The sequence below is a fragment of the Henckelia pumila genome, chromosome 2 (genome assembly GCF_033568475.1).
Source record: "Henckelia pumila isolate YLH828 chromosome 2, ASM3356847v2, whole genome shotgun sequence".
Taxonomy (NCBI): domain Eukaryota; kingdom Viridiplantae; phylum Streptophyta; class Magnoliopsida; order Lamiales; family Gesneriaceae; genus Henckelia; species Henckelia pumila.
The window spans coordinates 152,819,250-152,843,288 of NC_133121.1; the positions used below are offsets into that span (position 1 = coordinate 152,819,250).

General features: G+C 38.6%; 1 protein-coding gene across 1 annotated transcript; it reads left to right on the forward strand.

The window, feature by feature from the left end:
• Window positions 1-19,090: 19,090 nt before the first annotated feature.
• LOC140878719 (uncharacterized) lies at window positions 19,091-19,756 on the forward strand. Its single transcript, XM_073282331.1, has one exon. The coding sequence runs from the start codon at window positions 19,091-19,093 to the stop codon at window positions 19,754-19,756; it is 666 nt and encodes a 221-aa protein (XP_073138432.1).
• Window positions 19,757-24,039: the final 4,283 nt, after the last annotated feature.

Sequence of the window (24,039 nt, forward strand, 5' to 3'; positions counted from 1 at the left end):
TTTTCCAGCACTGAGCGGATTTTGTGGAAAAATCATATCTCATAATCTAACTGTTGGATTGATCTGCAATTTAAACCGAAGCTTTAAAACATCTGGATCTTCATTCGGAATGTTAGAGATTTTATTTAAACAAGTCAAACATTTCCAGTAATTTTCGAAAGTTGCTTCATCAAGTTTTCAAACTTGTTCTGTGCAACAAATTTGAAAAATTTATATCTCACAATCCATCCGTTGGATTTATCTGAAATTTGGAAATAGGTTGTAAAACATCCTAAATTTGAATCAGATTGGTGGATATTTTATTTGGATGTCTCCATCTTTCCCAGTTATTTTTTGAATTTGATTCTTCATCATTCGCTTTATGTTCTGCAGAAATAGGTACTGCATAACTTTTGTGGAAAAATCATAACTCCATATCTAGCCGTTGGATTGCTCTAAAATTTGGACAGTACATGTAAAACTTCCTCATAAATATTATGACTGGTGAAGATTGGATTTCAATGCTAGAAAATGCCCAGTAATTTTCGGAAGTTGCTGCTCCATACTTTGGCTTCTTCTTGTCTTTTTCTTCATATCTCTTAACAATGTTCCATCTATTCAATGAGCAATACAAGACTTTATAAATACATGTATAGCTTCAAAATAGCTTCCAAGAATTTAATCATCAATAAATCTAATCTGTAAAATCTCACTTTATATGGTTAGTAACAATTAACCGAGTTTTGTAATCATCAAAATATAATATTATGAGACTTGTTAATGCATTAAAAACATTAATCTTATAACACGAGATTTGTATGCGTTTAAGGCGTAACATATATCCTATTGGATATGTGACATGCAGTATTTAAAGCCTCAGCCCAAAATCTTTTTGCAATATTTTTGGAGCTTAACATAACCCTTGCCATCTCTTGGAGGGTTCTGTTTTTCCTTTCGGCAATGTCATTCTGCTGAGGTGTCTTGGGTGCTTAATATTCATGTGATATACCTTCCTTTTCACAGAATTGATGAACCAATGAGTTTTCAAATTTCTTACCATGGTCAGTTCGAATCCTGATAACCTTCAAAGAATACAAGTTAGTAATCTGTTTTATTAACTTTTTGAAAGCTTCAAATGTCTCAGACTTTTCTCTTAGAAATCTTACCCATGAGTACCTTGAAAAGTCATCAACACACACAAATGAATATCTCTTACCTCCACAGCTTTCAACCTTCATAGGTCCTATTAAGTCCATGTGTAGGAGTTCAAGACATCGTGTTGTCCCACAGTATTGTAACACTGGATGTGACACACGAGTTTGCTTACCTTTCTGACAGTCTCCACACACGTATGAAATTCCAGAAGTTAGATTTGGCATTCCAAGTACAGCATCATACTGGCTCAGTTTCTTCGGTGCTTTGAAGTTGGCATGTCCCAACTTTTGATGCCATAAATTCAAATCATCAACCTTGGTGAATTTGCAAGCAAAATCCTCTCCAAGTTGATAACAGTTGTCCGATGATCTAGACCCTGTCAAAACACACGAATTACTCTTATCAAAAACTTGACATAAATTTTTATCAAATTTAACATAAAGATCATCATCACAAAGTTGACTAATGCTAATAAAATTAGCATTTAATCCTTCAACATGTAGAACATTGTGAAGCTTAGGCAGTCCTTCTACATTCAAGGTGCCTTTTCCAACAATCTTTCCATTGGCTCCTCCTCCATATGTCACTTTTCCTTTATCCTGTTCAACATAGTCAGAAAGATACTTCTTCAATCCTGTCATGTGGCGTGAACTGCCACTGTCGAAGTACCAATGACCTGCCACATTAGTTTTCAAGAAAGTATAAACGACATTATAACTAGATTTATCTTTTGGTACCCAAACCTTTTTCTTAGAATGTTTCTTCCAGGCAGTGTTCTGGTTCAGTGTTGGCAACACTGATGGTAACACTTGTCTGGTATTCCAGTACATATAGTCATACCTGAGCTTAAAATAGTAAGGCTTGATGTGACCTTGCTTGTGACAGTAATGATAAACAAACCTACGCTTCTTTTACTTTTTCCTCTGAACAGGAGCTTGTGTCTTCAATGGATTTGGCTTTTCCTTTGGAATTGCAATTGGAACAGTAGTAGAGTTACTGTTCTCTTTGACAAAAATAGTTTGTGATGACTCCCCTATTTCAAACTTGCTGTTTTGAAAGCCTAGACCAGCTCTATCATCTTTTCCCATCATCAAAATTGAATCCAGTTTGATCTTGCTTGAATTAAACTTTGTGAGAGTTGCATTGGCTCTTTCAAGCTCTTCTTTGACCTTGCCTAGTTCTAAATCTTTTTTGCTCAGAACAACTTCAAGTCTAGCCACTGAAGCTTTCAGTTCACTGTTTTCTTTTGAAAGTATTGAATTTGATTTGTTCCTTAACATCAATCAGTATACAATTCTTCATACATCTTCTGGGCCTTCTCTAAATACAGCTCTTCTTCATCAGCATCCTGATTGTTAGAGTCTTTAAGTACCGAAGCATTCAGACAAAATATCTTCGGGCCAGTGTTGTGACCAAGTGTTGTGACACTTGTAACAACACTATGTTTCTTCTGCAGCACCAGAACTGAAAAAGCATTGTGAGTCTCTTCTACTCCTTGTTCTGTACCTTCCTCATCTTCATCATCACTTAGGGACGCACACATTCCTTTGCGAAGTCTTGTTGGACACTCATTAGCATAGTGACCAAATCCTGTGCACTCATGACACTTTACAGACTCAAACTTCTTTGAGATAGTCAGTGTTTTTCCTTCTTTCTGAAAGTTATTTTGACTCTTTGAAGGGATGGTATTCTGTTTTGGTCCGCAAATCCTCAATGGTTTTCCAACAGCAGTGATCTCAAAACTTTTCTTACTAAACGTTCGTTTGAAATAGCATCACCAAGATCAATTGACTCATTCTCGATCTTTCTTAAGCGACGTTCATAATCATCGATTGACTCACTCTCTTCCATTCTCAGATTTTCAAATTGAGTAGTGAGAATCCTTATTTTGGTTCGACGCACACTTTCGGATCCTTCACAGTGCATTTGAAGTTTTTCCCAAGCCTGTTTAGCACATACACAGTTAGTGACTAGTGAAAACATATTGGAATCAAGAGAAGTAAATATAGCATTAAGGGCTTTATTGTTCATATTCGAAGCAGCAGTCTCATCGACATTCCAATCTGTTTCTAGTTTGAGGAGAAAATCACCTTCTCCATCAGTTCTCCTTGGTGGATTCCATCCTTGTAACACACACTGCCATGTCTTTTCATCAATCGATTTGATGTAGACACACATCCTAACTTTCCAGATAGCATAGTTGGATCCATCCAAGATTGGAGGACGTTGAGCAGTTCCTGAATAAGGTATCTACATTGTGATATCCTGTCAAACACAAAAACAGAATCACACTTAGTATCGTCAAGTGAATGTCTCTGACGCCACTTGTAATGTTTGGACAGTATAAAATCACAGAAATACCAGAAAACTTTTCGAGTGTGTGTTATCTTTCAGTGTTGTCAACACTTCAAGAAAACACTATGCAGCGGAATAATTAACTAACAGCAAAAGTAAATAGCATACAGGTATTTATGCATAAGTACTAAGTACTTGTACGATGCCTCATGACGAAATAATCACTAGAAAATCAAATCAGTTTACAAAACCCAACTAGTGAGGTACCGTTTGGTACAAGTACTAATAGTACTTGTACAACTTATCCTATCCAATCCCGTGTTCTTCTCGTCATATTATTTATCCATCTATTAATTATTTATTTTACATCAATCAAATCATTAATCATTTATCTTAAATCAATCAAATCGTTGAACTTAAATTACTATATTATCCTTATAAATAATATTATTCATATTTTATTTATTCTCAAAAGGACAAAATGGTAATTTATATTTTTAATATAAAATTCACTCAATCAAATCAAATAAATTATAATCTATCAATCAAATCAAATACTAAATTAACTATAATTTTCTATTTATTTTATATTACGTTATATTATTTATCGAAATATTATTTATCTTATACTCGAACCAAACGGTGCCTGATTGTTTATGAAAAACTACTTTTCTCAACAAATTGAGAAAATAAATGACTACCTAAAAACTAGTAAGAACTAGAATAAAACATCAATAGGAAGTTCTAAACCGAAAAACAAAAACCAAAGAAACACTTTCTGAACAACACTTCACTCGTGTGTTCTTCAGTGTTTTCAACACTACTCGACAACACAACGTAGCAGTAGTATCTCTTCAGAAATTCTTCAATGATCGATTTTCAATACTCTAGAATTTCTGCAGTACTTTCTCTATGTATTTTGCTCTCTACGTTTCACTCTCTTGATCTCTCTATCTCGTTGTCTTTCTGATCGGTCCAAGCACTCCTATAAATAGATCTTCAATATGTTTTCATAAATAAGAACCTACAAAGCATGGAAACAATATATCATCAGAATCAAATATTTCGATTCAAGATATAACTGATATTACCAATTTTAAAACTTGTTCTAAGAAAGGCAATACTATAAATATAAAAATTGAATACAATAAGAAAATAATTTAAAAGACATGTGCACAACATGTTCTTTCACTTTTAAAGTATTTTAAAATTTTTACTCACCTCCTTCTAAACACATTTTTTATTCTAACAATAACTAATATATCGGTTCCTAAAATAATTACATCAATCTCTCAAATTATTATATTCAATTTATCAGTACTCTTTTATCTCATAAAAAATTATCAGTACTCTTAATGCACAAAACAAATATTAAAAATTTTGCTAAAATTAAATTAATTTTAATTTTTTTACTTCACCTTAATCACCAACAATACCATTTATAAAAAAAACAATTATGATAATTACCGTGCGAAGTTAGGATAAACTCAACGAATTGAATTATAATATGACAATTTTTAAAAACATGATTAGAACATACAACTATATAAAAGAAATTAATGTGTATTTGTTTACAAAGTGACTTACCTTTCAAAAACAAGAACAAGCGTTATATTATGAGATTGAAGTCCGATTATATATAGTCGTGGGAGGTTGAGTCCACCCGCCCATAAATTTGTAACACATGTTAATTAAATTCACGGGTAGACAGTGTCTGAATCCACGACTGATCCAAGGGAAGGCCACCCAGGTGGCTTCTTGGGGCCTTTCTTTGGTTTAGTTCCAATAATTTGGAATTTCAATTATTGAATGAAGTAATCGTATCGATGTTTAATTTTAAAAATTATATATATTGTTTTCTTAAAAATTAGCCTAGTTTCAAATTTTCTGAAGACGATTTTGTCTGAATCCATGGTAGATGAATTTGGGACAGCCTAACACGAATTCAAACCGAATTTATCTTTTTTCTAATGAAAAATCCGAATTTTTCGGATCCACAAAAACAGGCATTTATAAGGGAAAAAGATGATATTTGAATCCGTGAGACCGTTACAGTGTGTCCGGGATTGCATTAGTTTCGTAAACCTTCCACATCATTTTTTTTATATAGAAAAAACTATAGTCGTAAATGATTGCAACAGAAGCTGCAAAAGCTGTACCGTGCCACATTCATTTCGCAATTTTTTTTATAAAACCCCATAAAATAATAAATAAAAATTTGGACCTCATATTATGGGGAAAATTAGCATTTTGGTTTTGTATGTTGGCTTCTTTTTGGCTTTGGTCCTGTATGTTGGCTTGTTTTGAAAAAGATCCTGTAACTCGATTTTTTTTTTTGGATTTAGTCCTATATGTTGGCTTATTTTGGTTTTGTTCCTGTAAGTTGGTTTGTTTTTTGGTTTTCGTCCAGTATGTTATCATGTTTTGGAATTTAGAAGTTGATCTCTAATTATTTTTGTAATAAATATTTTTTATTCTTTCATGTTTTATCTGCTTATTGGTTTGAGATAATTACAACTAACTAATAAAAAAATATTTTTTTACGCTTAAACTTTTTTTAATATAAATAATTTAATAAAAGTAAAATATGTTAATTTAATGTATTAAATGTAACATACTTTTGTCCTTTTAAAAAGTAACAAACAAACATTCATTTATATCGTTCTCAACTGTAACTTCGATTTTTTTTTATTTGGCACTAAGTGTTCGCCCACTTAGCACCTATTAATGAACATATAAATAAGTTCCAACCTAAATTAACAAAATTAGCTAAAAAACAAAAATTTATTTAAAACATACTTTCGTTCTTTTAAAAAGTAACACTCTAATATATTTTTTTATCGTTCTCAACTATGGTTGAATTTTTTTGTTCCTCTTTTCTCGAAAGCAGAGCTTTTTAGGTATGTTTCACTTTTATCACGCTTAATCGCCGCTTAAGCGTGCTTTTTAAAACACTGCAAATAAGCAAAATTTTGCTGCTCCCTCCAGTTTCGGCGACGGAGGAAAAATAAAAAAAAAAACCAAGTTATTGTACCTTTTAGAACATAATTATTATTTTAAAAAATAATTAGAAGGTCAACATCTAAATTTTAAACCTAATTTATTTAATTATAAAATCATAAAAATATATTTATTATAAAAGCTTAAGCGGTGAAGTTGGAAATTCAACTTCTAAATTCTAAATTTAATTTATTATTTTAAAATAAAAAACATAGACGCTTATTCTAACTTAACCGAGCTTAATTTGGTCAGAACCGTATCTTTTTCATGACCAAAATAAAAAAAACAAGTCAACTAATATGAACAAATCCAAAAAAAATCCAAATTCTTGTATTTTTTTTCAAAACATAACTTTGTATAGGACCAAAATCAAAAATTAAGTCAACTTATAGGACCAAAACCAAAACAATCAACATGTAGGACTAAATCCAAAATAAAAACAAAGTTACAGGATCTTTTTCAAAACAAGCCAATATATAGGACCAAAACCAAAATGAAGCCAAAATACAGGATTAAAATGCTAATTTTCCCCATATTATGTGTTACCTGTTGGCTGTTTCATTCTTATTCACAACATATGCTTTAAACATTTATCAGATCTTTTAATATCTCTTTCTTGATGATGATATACGACGTGGATACGTCAGAGGAATAATTCTTGGAATATTTCTTGAAAAAAAATATGATTACTATAAACCTCCGAGAAACTTTTTAGAAAATTCAAATGCGATCACGCGAATTTTTTATGCATTTCAACTAAATTTTGATGGATAAAATTAAATTATTTAAGAAGCCATGCAGTAAATTTAATAGATTAAAACTGTAATTGCTGACTTAATTCGAGTTCAGTTAGCAACATACTTACCCTACACAAAAATCATACATTTTATCGAGAAGTGTCAAGGGCACTGCCCTGAGATGACGTGACAGAACATGATTGATTAAAATCAATGGACCCCAGAAGCATAGAATTTCCCCATTTTATCATGTAGTAAATTGATCTTTGCAAGCTTTCGATCATCTTATTTATCAATTTTTCATTTCACTGCTCTGACCTTTGAATTTGTGTTCATTTCATTTGATTTTCAATATTTCTTGGATTCAAGCCCAATCTGACCATCTCTCAATCTCAAACTCATTTACTCGATCCAATTAAGTCCAGTCATATTTAATTATTTATTGAGATATTTTATCAAGGTCCATAAATTATATAAAAAAAAAATCAAAAGATGCTCAAGATCATGAATTTCTTCGAATATCTATAAATAGCTCAAATCATTTTATTTTAAGGTACGTTCTCTATAGTAATATGCTCTTTATTTTTCTAAAAATTTTATTGGGCAAATATTGACTTGAGTGTCAGAGTGTTTTTGTCGTGTAACCCCGACGCTACTCACTTTGCTTTGTAATGAAAGTAGCAACCCACGAACTTCGTTCCTTGGACTTGCTCAAGTAATAATTCGGCCACTCGGATCTCCACGGATTACCCGGATAAGCATCAATCGGGTCAAATTTTGGCTTAATCTCTTATCAATTTTTATCGTAGATATTAGCAACGTTCAAAACTATGTTGTATTCAATTCATGTCCACTGAAAATCGAACTGGACGCGATGAGAAACCAATTTATTACCCTAAAACCAAATTTTGACTAGTTCTTAAACCAAAATCATGTCGAATTATTTTTAAATTTATCATAAATTACTTCTTTTAAATTAGCACGTAGCTTTTCCAGTCCCACAAGATTGATTGGTTATCTGTCCACAAGCAAATAAATTTGTTGTGCACTAAAAAAATAAAAGAGTTTAAATTATTAATCGGAAGCACAAAATGAGGACACGAGATCATTATTGATATGGTTGTTAGGCTTAGGCATATATCATCCACATAAATAAAGTTGATTAAATGCAGAATGGGGCTCTGATCTGCCCTTTTGGATTGGAACCATAATTTATTTGGTTCATTTGTCTCGCTGAATATGATAACATGGTATTATAATTAACAATAATTATTAATTTGTGATTCAAAAGTATCCGAAGCCTATTTCGATCTGTCACTCAATAGCAATATAGAATAGATCTCGCCACCATAAAAACTTTTTTCAAATTAATTTTAAAAAAAATTATTTTATGAGAATTTTATTGATGAAGTTGTGGAGAAATATATCACTTTTTAAAAAAGGTTTTTCTTGATTGTAAGGATTGAGAATGCGTTTAAAAATTAGGAGTGAATACACACTTTAAAAATTTTCTCTAAAAACACTGTCAACTAATGTGGCCAGTATCAATAGATTAGCTATACAAGAACAAAATTCTCAGCGCATAAAAATGATCGGATCACAACTAATGCGGACAATGGTCCGATAGATTTTTATGAAAATTTATACTCCAATAAAAGATAGCCAACAACATAAAAGATAGTAGTAAAGTAAGTAACACAAGATATATGAAAGTTCGAATGCAAAAATTTTTTATGTCTTCTGATCTTCATCCATTTAGGAAGAAATGCACTGGAATACTTTTGTTGTATAAGAATTTGTAACAACTCACTTCATCCTTAAGACTTAACCACGACCTAATTTGGAACTCCTAGTTAACAACTTGGTTGATACAAGAAGTCTTATAACCAAAAAAACACAAGTAAAAAGAAATTATGAATCCTTAGAGTCAAGATTTCCAACAACTCCTCAAACAATCTGGACAAAAACGGTCAATTGATTGATAGTATCTCTAGACGATCCTTGATGACCTGATAAAAGTTATCTGAAACAAGGTCTAGTTGACCAATAGAATATATGAAGCTTTGGACTTTGGAGTGCTTTGACGCTGCAAGCAAGCTTTTAAAGTTTCTTTGCAAGTTTGAAATCACGTGTGTTCGTTCTATATCAAGCTATTCTTAGCATCATCTATTTATAGTACTTTTGTATATTGTCTCGTTCAAAGTTCGATTGTAGCTTCATAAATGCAAAAGAATTGTTGTCTTCGTGCTTTCTTGATTCATAACTTCAATAAAGAGCAATTTGGAATTTTATAAATGCGGAAATAAACGGTCATTGATAGCAAATGATTATAGACTTCGATATGTGTCTTTTCGGATAAACATTCTGATCTTCTGAATTTTAATTTGTTGTGCATGATTAGTCAACTATTTTTTCTGATATAGTAGGTATAAAAGCCTTGTGAGGTGTGAACTCAACCATTTTTATTTATAATTTGAAAGGGTGAACGGTTGAGTAGTCCTTATGCCACAGAATTGTTGGCTCGAGTAGTCGAATAGATTAAGTAAACTGCTTAAGTCTTGAAAAGATTGGATGGATTTGCATCTTGAGACCTCTTGTAGTAGCCCGGTTCCATTTCACAAGATTAAGGGACTTAAACGTAATTAAGGAATTGATTAAGGGACTAAATTGCAAAAAATGAGCTCGGGCAGGATCGGACCGTCCGACCCAGGAACGGACCGTCCAAACCCATTGCTAGGTATCCAATGAGGTGCCAAGCTGGGACTGACACGTGGCGGAGATCGGAGCGTCCGATGTGGTGGCGGGACATATGTCACAAGATCGTGACAAGTGGCAGGACATGCAGATCGGACCGTCCGATCTGGCCGACCAGAGCGTCCGATATTGCCCTATAAATAGGGTTCCGAGGGCAACATTTCTCACACCTTTTACAACCTTCTCTCTCGGTCTTCAGTGTATTTTAGGCGTTTTGGGGTGATTCCAGCCTTCCTAGGCTTGGTCCGGAGGTTGGCGAGGCGCTCCGGGGTTGCTGCAGAGCGATGCCCAAGTTTTGGGACAGTCGTCATCAGTGGGTTGACGAAGGCCGCAGGTATAGCTCTGGCTCCTTATAGTAAATAGGGAGTATGCTATAGCTTAGTTAAGGCTTTTATAATAAGATTGTAATGCATGAGTACATTGCATTGTAGTGCGGATTATAGGCTTGGACATAGAGCTGGTTTAGCTTGCCTAGTATATGAGGTACGGAAGTATTATTCGAGATATCTAGATTGAGTATGCATGTATTATGTGTTTGCAAGTGTTATGTGATTGCATGCTTTATATGCCTTTATATACAGCATGTCAGACTGTATGTTGCATACATGAGCATATTTAGCCTTTACCTTAGAGGTATCCTGTAGTAGGGTGCTCACCCTACGAGTTTGTGGATGGTTGGATACGTAAGTCTTGTGTCAGGTCACCTTGATGGTTGGACAGATGTACTAGTATCAGGTCACCATTATCCACTAGGTATATGAGCCACCTCCTGAGGTGACGGCACAGCGTGCTATATACCCTGGACCCGGTTTATGAGCTAGTTTCTTGACCTGAGTGTCTTGGCACCCGTTTCACTTGCATACATGCACATATAATACCATATACTCATTGTAGTAACCCGGAACCCATTTTAAGATAATAATATGTTAAACATGATTAAGGGTTGGTAATTGATCTATTTCGGAGTGTTATTGGACTTCGGAAGAGGAATTTGGGCTTTTGACTTTGGGCCAGATCGGAAGCTCCGATCCCAGTTCGGAAGCTCCGATCCTGACCACTTCGGAAGCAGATCGGATGCACGGGGATCGGACGTTCCGATCAGGAACGGAGGTTCCGATCTCAGCCAGCCAGCAATGCTCGATGACTCAGCCGTGAGTTTTGACAAGTGTTGGTCGGGGGTTCGATCGGAAGTTCCGATCCCGGAACGGTGGTTCCGATCCCGACGTGTCGGACATGCACAGAATGAGCTGGAATCGGAAGCTCCGATCCCGAGATCGGTGGTTCCGATCGTTGCCGAGATTTTGGCTATAAATAGGGCTCATTTGCTTCAGTTTTGAAATACGAATTCTCGCGTTTCCTTCTTCAGTATATAGTGTGAGATATACACTTGAGGGCCCTATCGGTTATAATAGAGGTTCTGGAATAACCAAGGTGTGGTTATAGTCATCCGGGACTAGCGACTCCAAAGGGCTAACTACGGACGAAGGTATGGTCCGGGAATCTATTTAAGTTTTGGGAGTACTTATTAGCTTAGTTAAGACTTATAGAATTTATGTAGTGATACGGTGAACTTTTGAATATAGGCTTGGAACCTAGGATCCTATTATACTTGAACTAGCCTAGAGGTACGTACACATTGACTGAGATTGCCAGCGAGTATACATGTTTATATGTTGCATTTATTTGGCATTATTATATGGCATGATGTATGATTTACCGTCTTCTATACTCATATGTCATGTGCATATACACGTTGAGCCTATACCTTGTTATACCTGACTATAGAGCCGCTCAGCTCTATACTCGATAGTCTGTCACTGAGAGTACCGCGACGGCGGGGGCATTTATGTCTGTCTACTCTGGTGTACTAGACGAGTGTGGTTGCACCCAGAGGTTGATCCGTGCGGTGGCAGCACTCATATGGCGCCGGTTCTGAGCATGACTTTTCAGATGACCCTGTACCAGTCATCATGTTGCATGCATTATATACATATGTTTACTCATGTCTATGTACTGGGCGTAGCGCTCACGTCCTAGTTGTTATCTTGGACACCCTATTCCATGGGGCAGGTCGCAGGATGGACGGAGCTGGTAGTTCAAGGCAGGCTTAGGGAGCAGGAGCTTTGAAAGTTTTTATACAACACGATTTATTAGCTGTATAATGTTTACTTTTAAGAATTTCGATATGGTTGTATCACTACAGATTTAAGTCTGGATTATATTACTAAGCTGATATGTAAATTATGGATTACGTTTCCGCACGTTTTTACTCTATTAAGTATTTTGCTGTATTTAAGTTTAATGCATGCTATTAGTTGCCAGTTATTAGGTGATTCCATGCAGGGTCACTACATTTTTGGTATCAGAGCATGCATAGATTTTGGGATTAGTACTTGAGATTTAGTTTAGTCTTGAGTAATTCTTGCGCATTTGGGATTTTAATGTGCAATTCTTTTCAGGATATGGCTGACGAGAGTCACGGTAGTGTTGGCCAGGGAAGTGGTCATCATCATCGTCGCCATCATCATCAGGATGATCAACATCGTCCTCATGAGGGTCGACGTCGCTATACTATTAATAAGTTTATGCAGGTAGGACCGAAACCCTTAGTGGGAGACGAGAATCCTGAACAAGCTAGAAGCTGGATGTCTAAACTTGAGAGCACGTTCCGAGCTTTTGAGTGTACTGAGGAGCAGAAACTGGAAGTTCTAGAATTCGTTCTAGAGGATAGAGCACGTTTTTGGTGGGATGCCAAGGTTGCTCAGGCACGTACTGAGAGAGGACAGGTGACTTGGGGGGATTTCTGTCGGGAGTTTCAGAAATTGTATTTTCCTCCGGCTGTTCGCCAAGCACGATCTATGGAGTTGCTTACTTTGAGGCAAGGATCAATGACTATTGATCAGTATCAACAGCGATTTCTTGATCTGCTACCTTTCAGTCCTCATATCAATGAGAGTGATGCGTCGAAATATGATATCTTTCTACAAGGCCTGAACCAAGATATCTATTCTCAGGTTGTCGTCTGTGATGACCCGGTATCTTATGAGACTTTGGTGAACCGTTGCCGTCTTGTGGAGACTAGCAACAGGCGTGGACAGTTGATGATGCCAGCACAGCCTAGTGGATTTATTGAGCCTCGAGCTCAATCTGTTGTGCCATCTGTACCTACGTCTTCTTCTACTCCTACTACTTCGTCTGGTTCTCGTGGTTCACGAGGTACTTTCCGCTTTGGGAAGAAGAAGAAGGAGGAGTTTTGTAGCCACTGTGGTGGGAAGCATCCTGCAGCTTCATGTCGGAGAGCTACTGGGGCGTGTTATATTTGTGGTCAGCAGGGACATCTGCGGAGAGATTGTCCTCAGCGTATGGGTTCTGCTAGTGGATTGGGATCACAAGTTGGATCTCAAGCTTCTATTTTTCCACGTCAGCAGCCAGCACCACAGAGTTCTTCTGGTTATCGTCCCCAGACTCAAGGGCAAGTGTTTGCTCTGTCTCAGGAGCAGGCTACTGAGGGAAGTGATCGCATGTTGGCAGGTAACTTCTTGTTTTGTGGTATTCCTGCACTTGTATTAATTGATACGGGAGCATCGCATTCCTTTATTTCTAGTCGCTTCGTTAAGAGACATAGATTACCTTACGTATCATTAGATATGGATTTAGTTGTATCTACTCCGTTGGAGCAAGAGATAGTAACTAAGCGTCTAGTGATGGGTTGCCTTCTGGAGTTTGAGGGTAATGTGTTATCGGCTAATTTGATGATATTAGTGATGACGGATTTTGATTGTATTTTGGGAATAGATATGCTGACTTTGTATCACGCTACTGTGGATTGTTATCAGCGTCTGGTACAGTTTCATCCCGTTGAGGGTGATAGCTGGTATTTTTATGGTGAGGGTGCGCGACCTCCGATGCCACTTGTTTCGGCTCTGAAGGCATGTCATGTCTTGGAGTCAGGTGGGGAGGGTTACCTCATCTATGCAGTTGATATGTCCATGAGTAGTACGGGTATTTATCAGCTACCGGTTGTCAGCGAGTTTCCTGACGTATTCCCTGATGAGATTCCTGGTTTTCCTCCGGTTCAAGAGGTTGAATTTGGTATTGATCTAGTACCAGGAACTACACCTATATCCCGAGCACCTTATCGTCTGGCACCGTCAGAGATGAGGGAATTGAAACAGCAGTTACAGGATCTGCTTGATAAGGGATATATTCGTCCGAGTGTTTCTCCGTGGGGAGCACCTGTTTTGTTTGTCAAAAAGAAGGATGGATCGATTATGTATTGATTACAGGCAGTTAAATCGTGTCACCATCAAGAATAAGTATCCTTTGCCGCGGATTGATGATCTGTTTGATCAACTACAGGGTACTTCTGTTTATTCGAAGATAGATCTGAGATCTGGATACCATCAGATGCGGGTACGAGACTCAGATATATCTACGACTGCTTTCAGGACCAGATACGGGCATTATGAGTTTCTGGTGATGCCATTCGGTTTGACGAATGCACCGGCAGTCTTTATGAATCTGATGAATCAGATATTTCGAGATTATCTGGATAGATTTGTCATCGTCTTCATAGATGATATTCTTGTCTATTCTCATGACAAGGATGAGCATGCACAGCATTTGAGAATTGTTCTACAGACGTTACGAGATAAGCAGCTATATGCGAAATTAAGTAAGTGTGAATTCTGGCTTGATCGGGTAGTATTTCTCGGTCATGTGATTACGAGTGAAGGGATATCTGTTGATCCTAGTAAGATAGAGGCAGTGCTGAACTGGTCTCGACCGACGACGGTTGCTGAGATTCGTAGTTTCTTGGGTCTAGCGGGATATTACCGTCGGTTCATCGAGAATTTTTCACAGTTGGCCAGGCCTTTGACTCAGCTTACACGGAAAGATGTTGCCTTCATTTGGTCCTCGGATTGTGAGGAGTCATTTCACGAGCTGCGTAGACGTCTTACTACTGCACCTGTGCTAGCTCTACCTTCTGGATCAGGAGGTTATGTTGTTTATACTGATGCCTCTGGTCAGGGGTTAGGATGTGTGTTGACACAGCATGGACATGTTATTGCCTATGCTTCTCGACAGTTGAAGACGCATGAGAATAACTATCCAGTGCATGATCTCGAGTTAGCCGCCATTGTATTTGCGCTCAAGATTTGGAGACATTATCTTTATGGCGAGAAATTTGAGATATTTACGGATCACAAGAGTTTGAAGTATTTATTCACTCAGGCAGAATTGAATATGCGACAGAGACGCTGGATGGATCTCCTGAAGGATTATGATTGTGAAATCAAATATCATCCAGGTTCTGCTAATCTTACTGCTGATGCCTTGAGTCGGCAGGTGAGACTGTCTGCACTTCAGACTAATAAAATATCTCATATGATTCAAGAGTGCTGTTCATTGAGTTTTACGCTCAAGCACAAGAAAGGGAGGAATGAGATTCGTTTGTATACTATTCTATCTGAGCCGGTATTGTATTCTCGGATCAGAGATGCTCAGATATCTGATGTTAAGACTCAGCGATTGGCACGTCTAGCCAATGGAGTTAATACATATGGATTCCATTTTCAGGCAGATGGTTTATTGTGCCTATCCAATAGAGTGGTTGTACCTAATGTTGCAGAGCTCAGGAATGATATTCTATGTCAAGCTCACAGGAGTCGGTTATCAGTTCATCCTGGAAGTATGAAAATGTATAAGGACTTGCGAACTAGATTCTGGTGGAAGGGAATGAAGCGAAGTGTTTATCAGTTTGTTTCGAGATGTTTGGTTTGTCAACAGGTCAAGGCTGAACATCGACGACCAGGTGGATTACTGCAGAATCTTGAGATTCCCGAATGGAAGTGGGAGCACGTAACTATGGATTTTGTCACACACTTGCCTATGACGTCACGTCAGTGTGATGCTATCTGGGTCGTTTTTGACCGTTTGACGAAATTAGCACACTTTATTCCTTATAACCGGGAGTATTCTTATGATCGCATGACACGCTTATATATCCAGGAGATTGTGCGATTACATGGGATTCCAGTGAGTATTGTCAGTGATAGAGATCCACGATTTACTTCACGTTTTTGGGGTAGTTTTCAGCAGGCATTGGGTACCACTCTGAGTTTGAGCACGGCGTATCATCCGGAGACTGACGGGCAGTCAGAGCGCACTATTCGTACGCTGGAGGATATGCTACGTTCTTCTGTCATGGACTTTGGTTTATCTTGGCAGGATCAGTTACCTTTGATTGAATTTGCCTACAATAACAGTTATCATCGTAGTATTGATATGGCACCTTTCGAGGCATTGTATGGTCGACGGTGTCGTACTCCGTTATTCTGGGATGAAGTCGGGGAACGGCAAGTCGAGGGTCCTGAATTGGTGCAGCAGATTGTAGACAAGGTAGATTTGATCAAGCATAGGATCAAAGTTGCTCAAGATAGACAAGCCAGTTATGCGAATATTCGCCGCAGGCCACTTCAGTTTGAGCCTGGTGAATATGTTTTTCTGCGAGTATCACCTTTCAGGAAGGTGATGAGATTTGGTGTGAAAGGCAAGTTGTCTCCTCGTTACATTGGGCCTTTCCAGATACTGGAGAAGATCGGAGATGTTGCTTATCGTTTGGCTTTACCGCCATCTCTTTCCAGTATACACAATGTTTTTCATGTGTCGTTGCTTCGACAGTACATAGCTGATGAATCTCATGTGATTCAATCTACTGATATTCAGCTAGAGCCAGATCTGTCTTTTGTTGAACGACCAATCTGTATCCTAGACAGGAAGGAGAAAGTTCTTCGGAACAAGACTATACCACTTGTGATGGTACAGTGGCAGCGCCGAGGCGTTGAAGAAGCAACTTGGGAAACTGAGAGTCGTATGCGAGCAGAATATCCTGAGTTGTTTGCTTTGTATTTTTGATTACCATATAAGATGTAATTACCGTTGTTGTAATAAGACATGGTTTGTTGTTTCATATTGTTATCTTGATTTATCTTTAGATGTTATTTCGCGGACGAAATATCTAAAGGTGGGGAGAATGTAGTAACCCGGAACCCATTTTAAGATAATAATATGTTAAACATGATTAAGGGTTGGTAATTGATCTATTTCGGAGTGTTATTGGACTTCGGAAGAGGAATTTGGGCTTTTGACTTTGGGCCAGATCGGAAGCTCCGATCCCAGTTCGGAAGCTCCGATCCTGACCACTTCGGAAGCAGATCGGATGCACGGGGATCGGACGTTCCGATCAGGAACGGAGGTTCCGATCTCAGCCAGCCAGCAATGCTCGATGACTCAGCTGTGAGTTTTGACAAGTGTTGGTCGGGGGTTCGATCGGAAGTTCCGATCCCGGAACGGTGGTTCCGATCCCGACGTGTCGGACATGCACAGAATGAGCTGGAATCGGAAGCTCCGATCCCGAGATCGGTGGTTCCGATCGTTGCCGAGATTTTGGCTATAAATAGGGCTCATTTGCTTCAGTTTTGAAATACGAATTCCCGCGTTTCCTTCTTCAGTATATAGTGTGAGATATACACTTGAGGGCCCTATCGGTTATAATAGAGGTTCTGGAATAACCAAGGTGTGGTTATAGTCATCCGGGACTAGCGACTCCAAAGGGCTAACTACGGACGAAGGTATGGTCCGGGAATCTATTTAAGTTTTGGGAGTACTTATTAGCTTAGTTAAGACTTATAGAATTTATGTAGTGATACGGTGAACTTTTGAATATAGGCTTGGAACCTAGGATCCTATTATACTTGAACTAGCCTAGAGGTACGTACACATTGACTGAGATTGCCAGCGAGTATACATGTTTATATGTTGCATTTATTTGGCATTATTATATGGCATGATGTATGATTTACCGTCTTCTATACTCATATGTCATGTGCATATACACGTTGAGCCTATACCTTGTTATACCTGACTATAGAGCCGCTCAGCTCTATACTCGATAGTCTGTCACTGAGAGTACCGCGACGGCGGGGGCATTTATGTCTGTCTACTCTGGTGTACTAGACGAGTGTGGTTGCACCCAGAGGTTGATCCGTGCGGTGGCAGCACTCATATGGCGCCGGTTCTGAGCATGACTTTTCAGATGACCCTGTACCAGTCATCATGTTGCATGCATTATATACATATGTTTACTCATGTCTATGTACTGGGCGTAGCGCTCACGTCCTAGTTGTTATCTTGGACACCCTATTCCATGGGGCAGGTCGCAGGATGGACGGAGCTGGTAGTTCAAGGCAGGACTAGGGAGCAGGAGCTTTGAAAGTTTTTATACAGCACGATTTATTAGCTGTATAATGTTTACTTTTAAGAATTTCGATATGGTTGTATCACTACAGATTTAAGCCTGGATTATATTACTAAGCTGATATGTAAATTATGGATTACGTTTCCGCACGTTTTTACTCTGTTAAGTATTTTGCTGTATTTAAGTTTAATGCATGCTATTAGTTGCCAGTTAGTAGGTGATTCCATGCAGGGTCACTACACTCATACTCTCGTACTGAGCTTTGCATGCTCACGTCCCGTATTTTGTTGTGTCTGGACACCCTATTCCATGGGGCAGGTCTGCGGTTGGATGAGGTGGGTGGTTCCATGGGGGCTTAGGCTACTGATGGCCAGCAGGGATATTTGTCTAAGTTGCTGTTTTTGATGTATTCGGGTTGATACATTTTGAATTGTTCGATATGGTTGTATAACAGTATTTACAGATTTCTTTCCTTGGGATTGTATTTTATTTTTTTTCCGCTCTTATTTCTGATGATTTATTTGTTAATTTAAATGCATGCTTAAGCTTCTGATTAATAGGTGATCACGGTGCGGGTCACTACATTTATAGTATCAGAGCATGCATAGTAATCTGGGATCTAGATTGTTGGAATTGGTTTTAACCTTTAATCATCATGTAGATGGCGGGTCATGGTGACGAGAGTATCCACGGCAGCGTAGGTGGACGCTGTGGTGATCAGGATGATCGGGAGCATCATTGGGGTCGTCATCACCATCGCCATGATGATCACAGGCGTTTCAGTATGCATAGGTTTATGCAGATGGGTCTGAAACCCTTAGTCGGTGGAGAGTCACCAGAGGATGCAGGGAACTGGCTGCGCCATATGGAAGTTTGTTTCCTGGAGTTCCGATGAACTGAGGAGCAACGGATGGAGACTCTTGATTTCCTGGTAGAAGGACGAGCTCGGAAGTGGTGGGATTCTGCATCTGCACATTTTATTTTAGTCCGAGGAGTTGCTACCTGGGAAGAGTTCCGCACAGCTTTTGACAAGCTGAATTTTCCTCCTGATCTCCGACAAGAGAAAGTGAGCGAGTTGCAAGGTTTGTGGCATGGATCGATGTCGATCGATGAGTACCAGTTGAAGTTTTTTGAGTTGCTGCCTTATTGTCCCCAGATTGCTGATAGCACGGAATCAAAGTACAATCAGTTCCTCCAGGGCCTTAATCCGGAGATCCATGATCGAGTTGTTGTGGGAGATGACATGACTTACGAGGGATTAGTGAGTCGATGTCACCAGGCTGAGGACAGCATCCTCCGTAACAGATCTTTCCTTTCCTCTAGACCCGCGAGTTGTGATGTGATGTCGTTCAAGAAGTCTGGTTCTACTTCTTATTCCTCAGGATCTAGAGATGTGATGCGCTTTGAAAAGAAGAATCAGGGGCCGTGTAGACATTGTGGTGGGAATCATCCTGCCAACAGATGCCGGAAGGTTTCAGGGGCATGTTTTCGATGCGGAGAGATTGGCCACCTGAAGAAGGATTGTCCACAGACCGGAGGAGCTGGTTCTAGCTCAAGTTCTGGTTCTCAGGCTTAAGTACAGCAGAGACCTCAGGGACAGTCGACAGGGAGTTCTAATCTGAAACCTCGTACTACAAGTCAATTTTTTGCCTTGAGACATGATCAGGCGGTGGATGAGAATGAGAAGGTTATAGCGGGTATGTTCTCGTTATTTGATATACCTGCTTTTGCACTCATTGACACTGGTGCATCTCATTCTTTCATTTCTGCATGTTTTGTTAAGAAGTATAAGATGCCATATATATCACTAGACACAGTGGTTGTTGTTTTTACTCCAATGGATCAGTCTGTTCCGGCTAAGATTCTATTTTTAGGCTGCCCTTTAGAGTTTGAAGGGAATGTTTTTATGGAGAATCTCATGATATTAGTAATGGAGGATTTTGCTTGAATTCTGGGAATCGATGTGTTGACTACATACCGAGCTTCATTGGATTGTTACCAGAGATTGGTAAGATTTCATCCGGTTTGTTATGATAGCTGGTTCTTTTACGGTGAGGGAGCGCGACCTCAGATGCCATTGGTATCAGCTTTGAAAGCTTGTAGAGCTTTGGAGTCTGGCGCAGAAGGCTACCTCATCTATACAGTTGATACATCCGCTGATAGTGTTGGTATCGGGCATATGCCAGTGGTGAATGAATTTCCAAATGTGTTTCTGTTACGCCTTAAACGCATACAAATCTCGTGTTATGAGATTAATGTTTTTAATGCATTAACAAGTCTCATAATATTATGTTTTGATGATTACAAAACTCGATTAATTGTTACTAACCATTTAAAGTGAGATTTTGCAGATTAGATTTATTGACAAATAAATTATTGGAAGTTATTTTGAAGCTATCAATGTATTTATGAAGTTTCATACTGCTCATATAATGAACACAATGTTATGTGGATGCCATGAAACCTTGTTATGAGGAAATGAAGAAAAGGACAGGAAAAAGCCAAAAGTATGAAGCAACAACTTCCGAAAATTAATGGAAATTTTATATGACTCAAAATCAGATCTCCACAAGTCATAATTTAGCTGCGGATGTGTTGAACCAGCTGTCCAGATTTTAGAGCAATCCAACAGCCATATTGAGAGATTTGATTTTTTCAAACATGCTGCACAATACCTACTCTTGCAAGAAATGAAACCATGAAGAGGCTATTTCAAACTTTTACTGGAAACGTTTGAAACATTATAATCCGATCTTCACCTGTCAATGTCAAGATCAGGATGTTTTCAAACTTACATAAAAATTTCATGTCAATCCAACGGCTAGATATGGAGTTATGATTTTTTCACAAAAGCTGCGCAGTACCTATTTCTGCAGAACATGAAGCGAAGGATGAAGAATCAACTTCCGAAAATTACGGGATGTGTTGGAGACATCCAAATCAAATCTCCACCTATCAAACTCAAGATCAGGATGTTATAAAACTTATGTCCAAATTTCAGATCAATCCAACGGATGGATTGTGAGATATGAATTTTGCATAAGTGTTGCACAGAATAAGAAGCGAAAATATGATAAATCGACTTCCGGAATTTACTGGGCATGTTTTATTCCTCTAAATCCCCTCTCAACCGTTCAGAATTACTATTAGAATGTTTGAAAGCGTCTTTCAAAATTTGAGCTCAATCCGACGGTTAGATTGAGAGATAGGATTTTTCCACAAAATCCGCATAGGGCTGTTTTTGAAGGGGACAGCGGCGCCGAACACTTTTTGTCGCTCCTTGACTTTCTAACACACGCTCCATGCACTCAAATCAGATTCAAATCCTTACCAACTATAAATAACGGCCTTCCAAGGTCATTTGGAGACATCCCAACTCATCTCTTCTCTACTTTGCAAGAAATCTTCTCTCTATCAAAGTGTGTGTATGATATATTCAAGTATTTGAGAGTGTTTGTAAAAATAGTTTGTGAGTTGGTTGTGCTATTGTTGTAAACACTTGAGTGTGAAGCCAAGTGTGTTGTGCTATCGTTGTAAGCACTTGAGTGTGAAGCCAAGTGTGTTGTGCTATCTTTGTAAGCACTTGAGTGTGAAGCCAAGTGTGTTGTGTTGAGGCTATCCTTGGAGCCCTAAAGGCCAAGTGTTTCGAGTTGTAGCGGCGCGGTGATCGTGTTGTGTTGAGGCTATCCTTGGAGCCCTTAAGGCCAATTGTTCGAGTTGTATCGGCACGGTGATCATGTTGTTGTTCGAAGCTTTCGAAGTGCTAGTGGATCCTTGGTTAATCGATCTTAACCAAGAAGGGGAGACGTAGACGATATATCATCGAACTTCCATAAACATATCCTATCTCATTTATCGCTTTATGTATTTTACACATTTATTTACCGCATTTATTTTTGATTGCTTTAAGTCTTCCGCTTGCGTATTTTCATAATCGCTTTAAATTGCTAAAGTTGCCAATAGAACCTAAATCCCCCCCCCCCCCCCCCAATTAGGTTCTAACAGTTTCCAGATAAAATTCCAGGATTCCCTCCAGTGCAAAAATTTGAGTTCGCCATAGATTTGATGTCAGGGACTTTGCCTATTTCTCAAGAACTGTATCGTCTGGCTCCATCAGAGATGCATGAGTTGAAGCAGTAGCTTCAGGATTACTCGAAGATTGATTTGAGATATGTATATCATCAGATGCGAGTCTGAGATCAGGATATAGCCAAGACGGCATTCAGGACTAGGTATGGGCATTATGAGTTCTTAGTAATGCCATATGGGTAGACTAATTCACCAGCTGTATTTATGGATCTAATGAACCGAGTATTCCGGGAATTTTTGGACAAGTTTGTCGTCGTGTTCATAGATGATATCTTGTTGTATTCACATGATGTGAATGAACATGCGTATCATTTGAGGCTGTAACGAACTGGTCGCGTCCAACGACGGTAGCTGAGATCCGTAGTTTTCTGGGTCTAGCAGGATATTATCGTCGCTTTATCGTGAATTTCTCGCAGATATCCACAACTTACTCGGAAGGACGTGAGTTTTGAGTGGTCCTCAGAATATGAAGCGAATTTCTATGAGCTTCGTAGACTATTGAATTTTGCGCCTGTATTGGCTTTACCGTCTGGATCTGGAGGGTATGTGATGTACATAGATGCTTCTCTTCAGGGACTGAGATGTGTCCTGACTCGGAATGGGCATGTGATTGCATACGCCTCTAGACATTTGAAAGTTCACGAGAATAACTACCCAGTGCATGATCTTGATTTAGCAGCTATTGTTTTTGCATTGAATATCTGGCGTCATTATATCTACGGTGAGAGATTCGAGATCTTCACAGACCACAAGAGTCTCAAGTATTTGTTCACTCAGGCAGAGTTGAACATGAGACAGAGACGTTGGATGGATTTGCTTAAGGATTATGATTGTGAAATTAAGTACCATCCAGTAGCTACTAATCTCACTGCTGATTATGAAATTAAGTACCATCCAGTAGCTACTAATCTCACTGCTGATGCCTTGAGTCGCAAGGTGCGAGTGTCCGCATTTCAGGCTTGTTCTATGGCAAGTGCAATTGAAGATTGTTGTTCTTCAGGGTATACCTTCAAGCATAAGAAAGGTATGCAGGGTATCCATATATTTGCAATTTTATCTGAGTCAGCTTTGTATCTCGGATTCGAGATGCTCAGATGTCTGATCCTAAGACTCAGCGTTTGGCTCGTTTAGCTAGAGATGATAGTACGTCTGGATTCCACTATCAGTCATATGGTTTTCTCTATTTGTCAGGCCGTATTGTTGTTCCGAAGTATGATACTTTTAGGGAGGAGATTTTATCCCAGGCTCATCGTTCAAAGTTAAGTATTCGTCCGGGGAGCAACAAGATGTACAAGGATTTGCGTATGAGATTCTGGTGGAAGGGAATGAAGAGGAGTGTGTATCAGTATGTTTTGATATGTTTGGTGTGTCAGCAGGTCAAGACAGAGCACCGACGACCTGGAGGGTTGTTTCATAGTTTATCTATTCCTGAGTGGAAATGGGAGTTGATCACGATGAAACTTGTGACCCATTTACTGGTGAGCTCGAGGAATTGTGATGGTATCTGGGTTGTGGTGGACCGACTCACCAAGTCTGCACATTTCATTCCTTATAACCAGGACTACAGTTTTGACAGGATGTCACGTTTGTACATCCTGGAAAATTGTTCGATTGCACGGAGTGCCTGTGAGCATAGTTAGTGATTGAGACCCCAAGTTTACTTCCAGGATCTGGGGGAGTCTTCAGCGCTCTATGGGTATTACTCTCAGCTTGAGTACATCATATCACCTAGAGAATGACGAGCAGTCAGAGCGTACGATTCGTACACTT

Excerpts from the sequence above, each read along its gene's own strand:
- LOC140878719 (XM_073282331.1), top strand. The coding sequence starts at position 19,091 with ATGGAGACTCTTGATTTCCTGGTAGAAGGACGAGCTCGGAAGTGGTGG.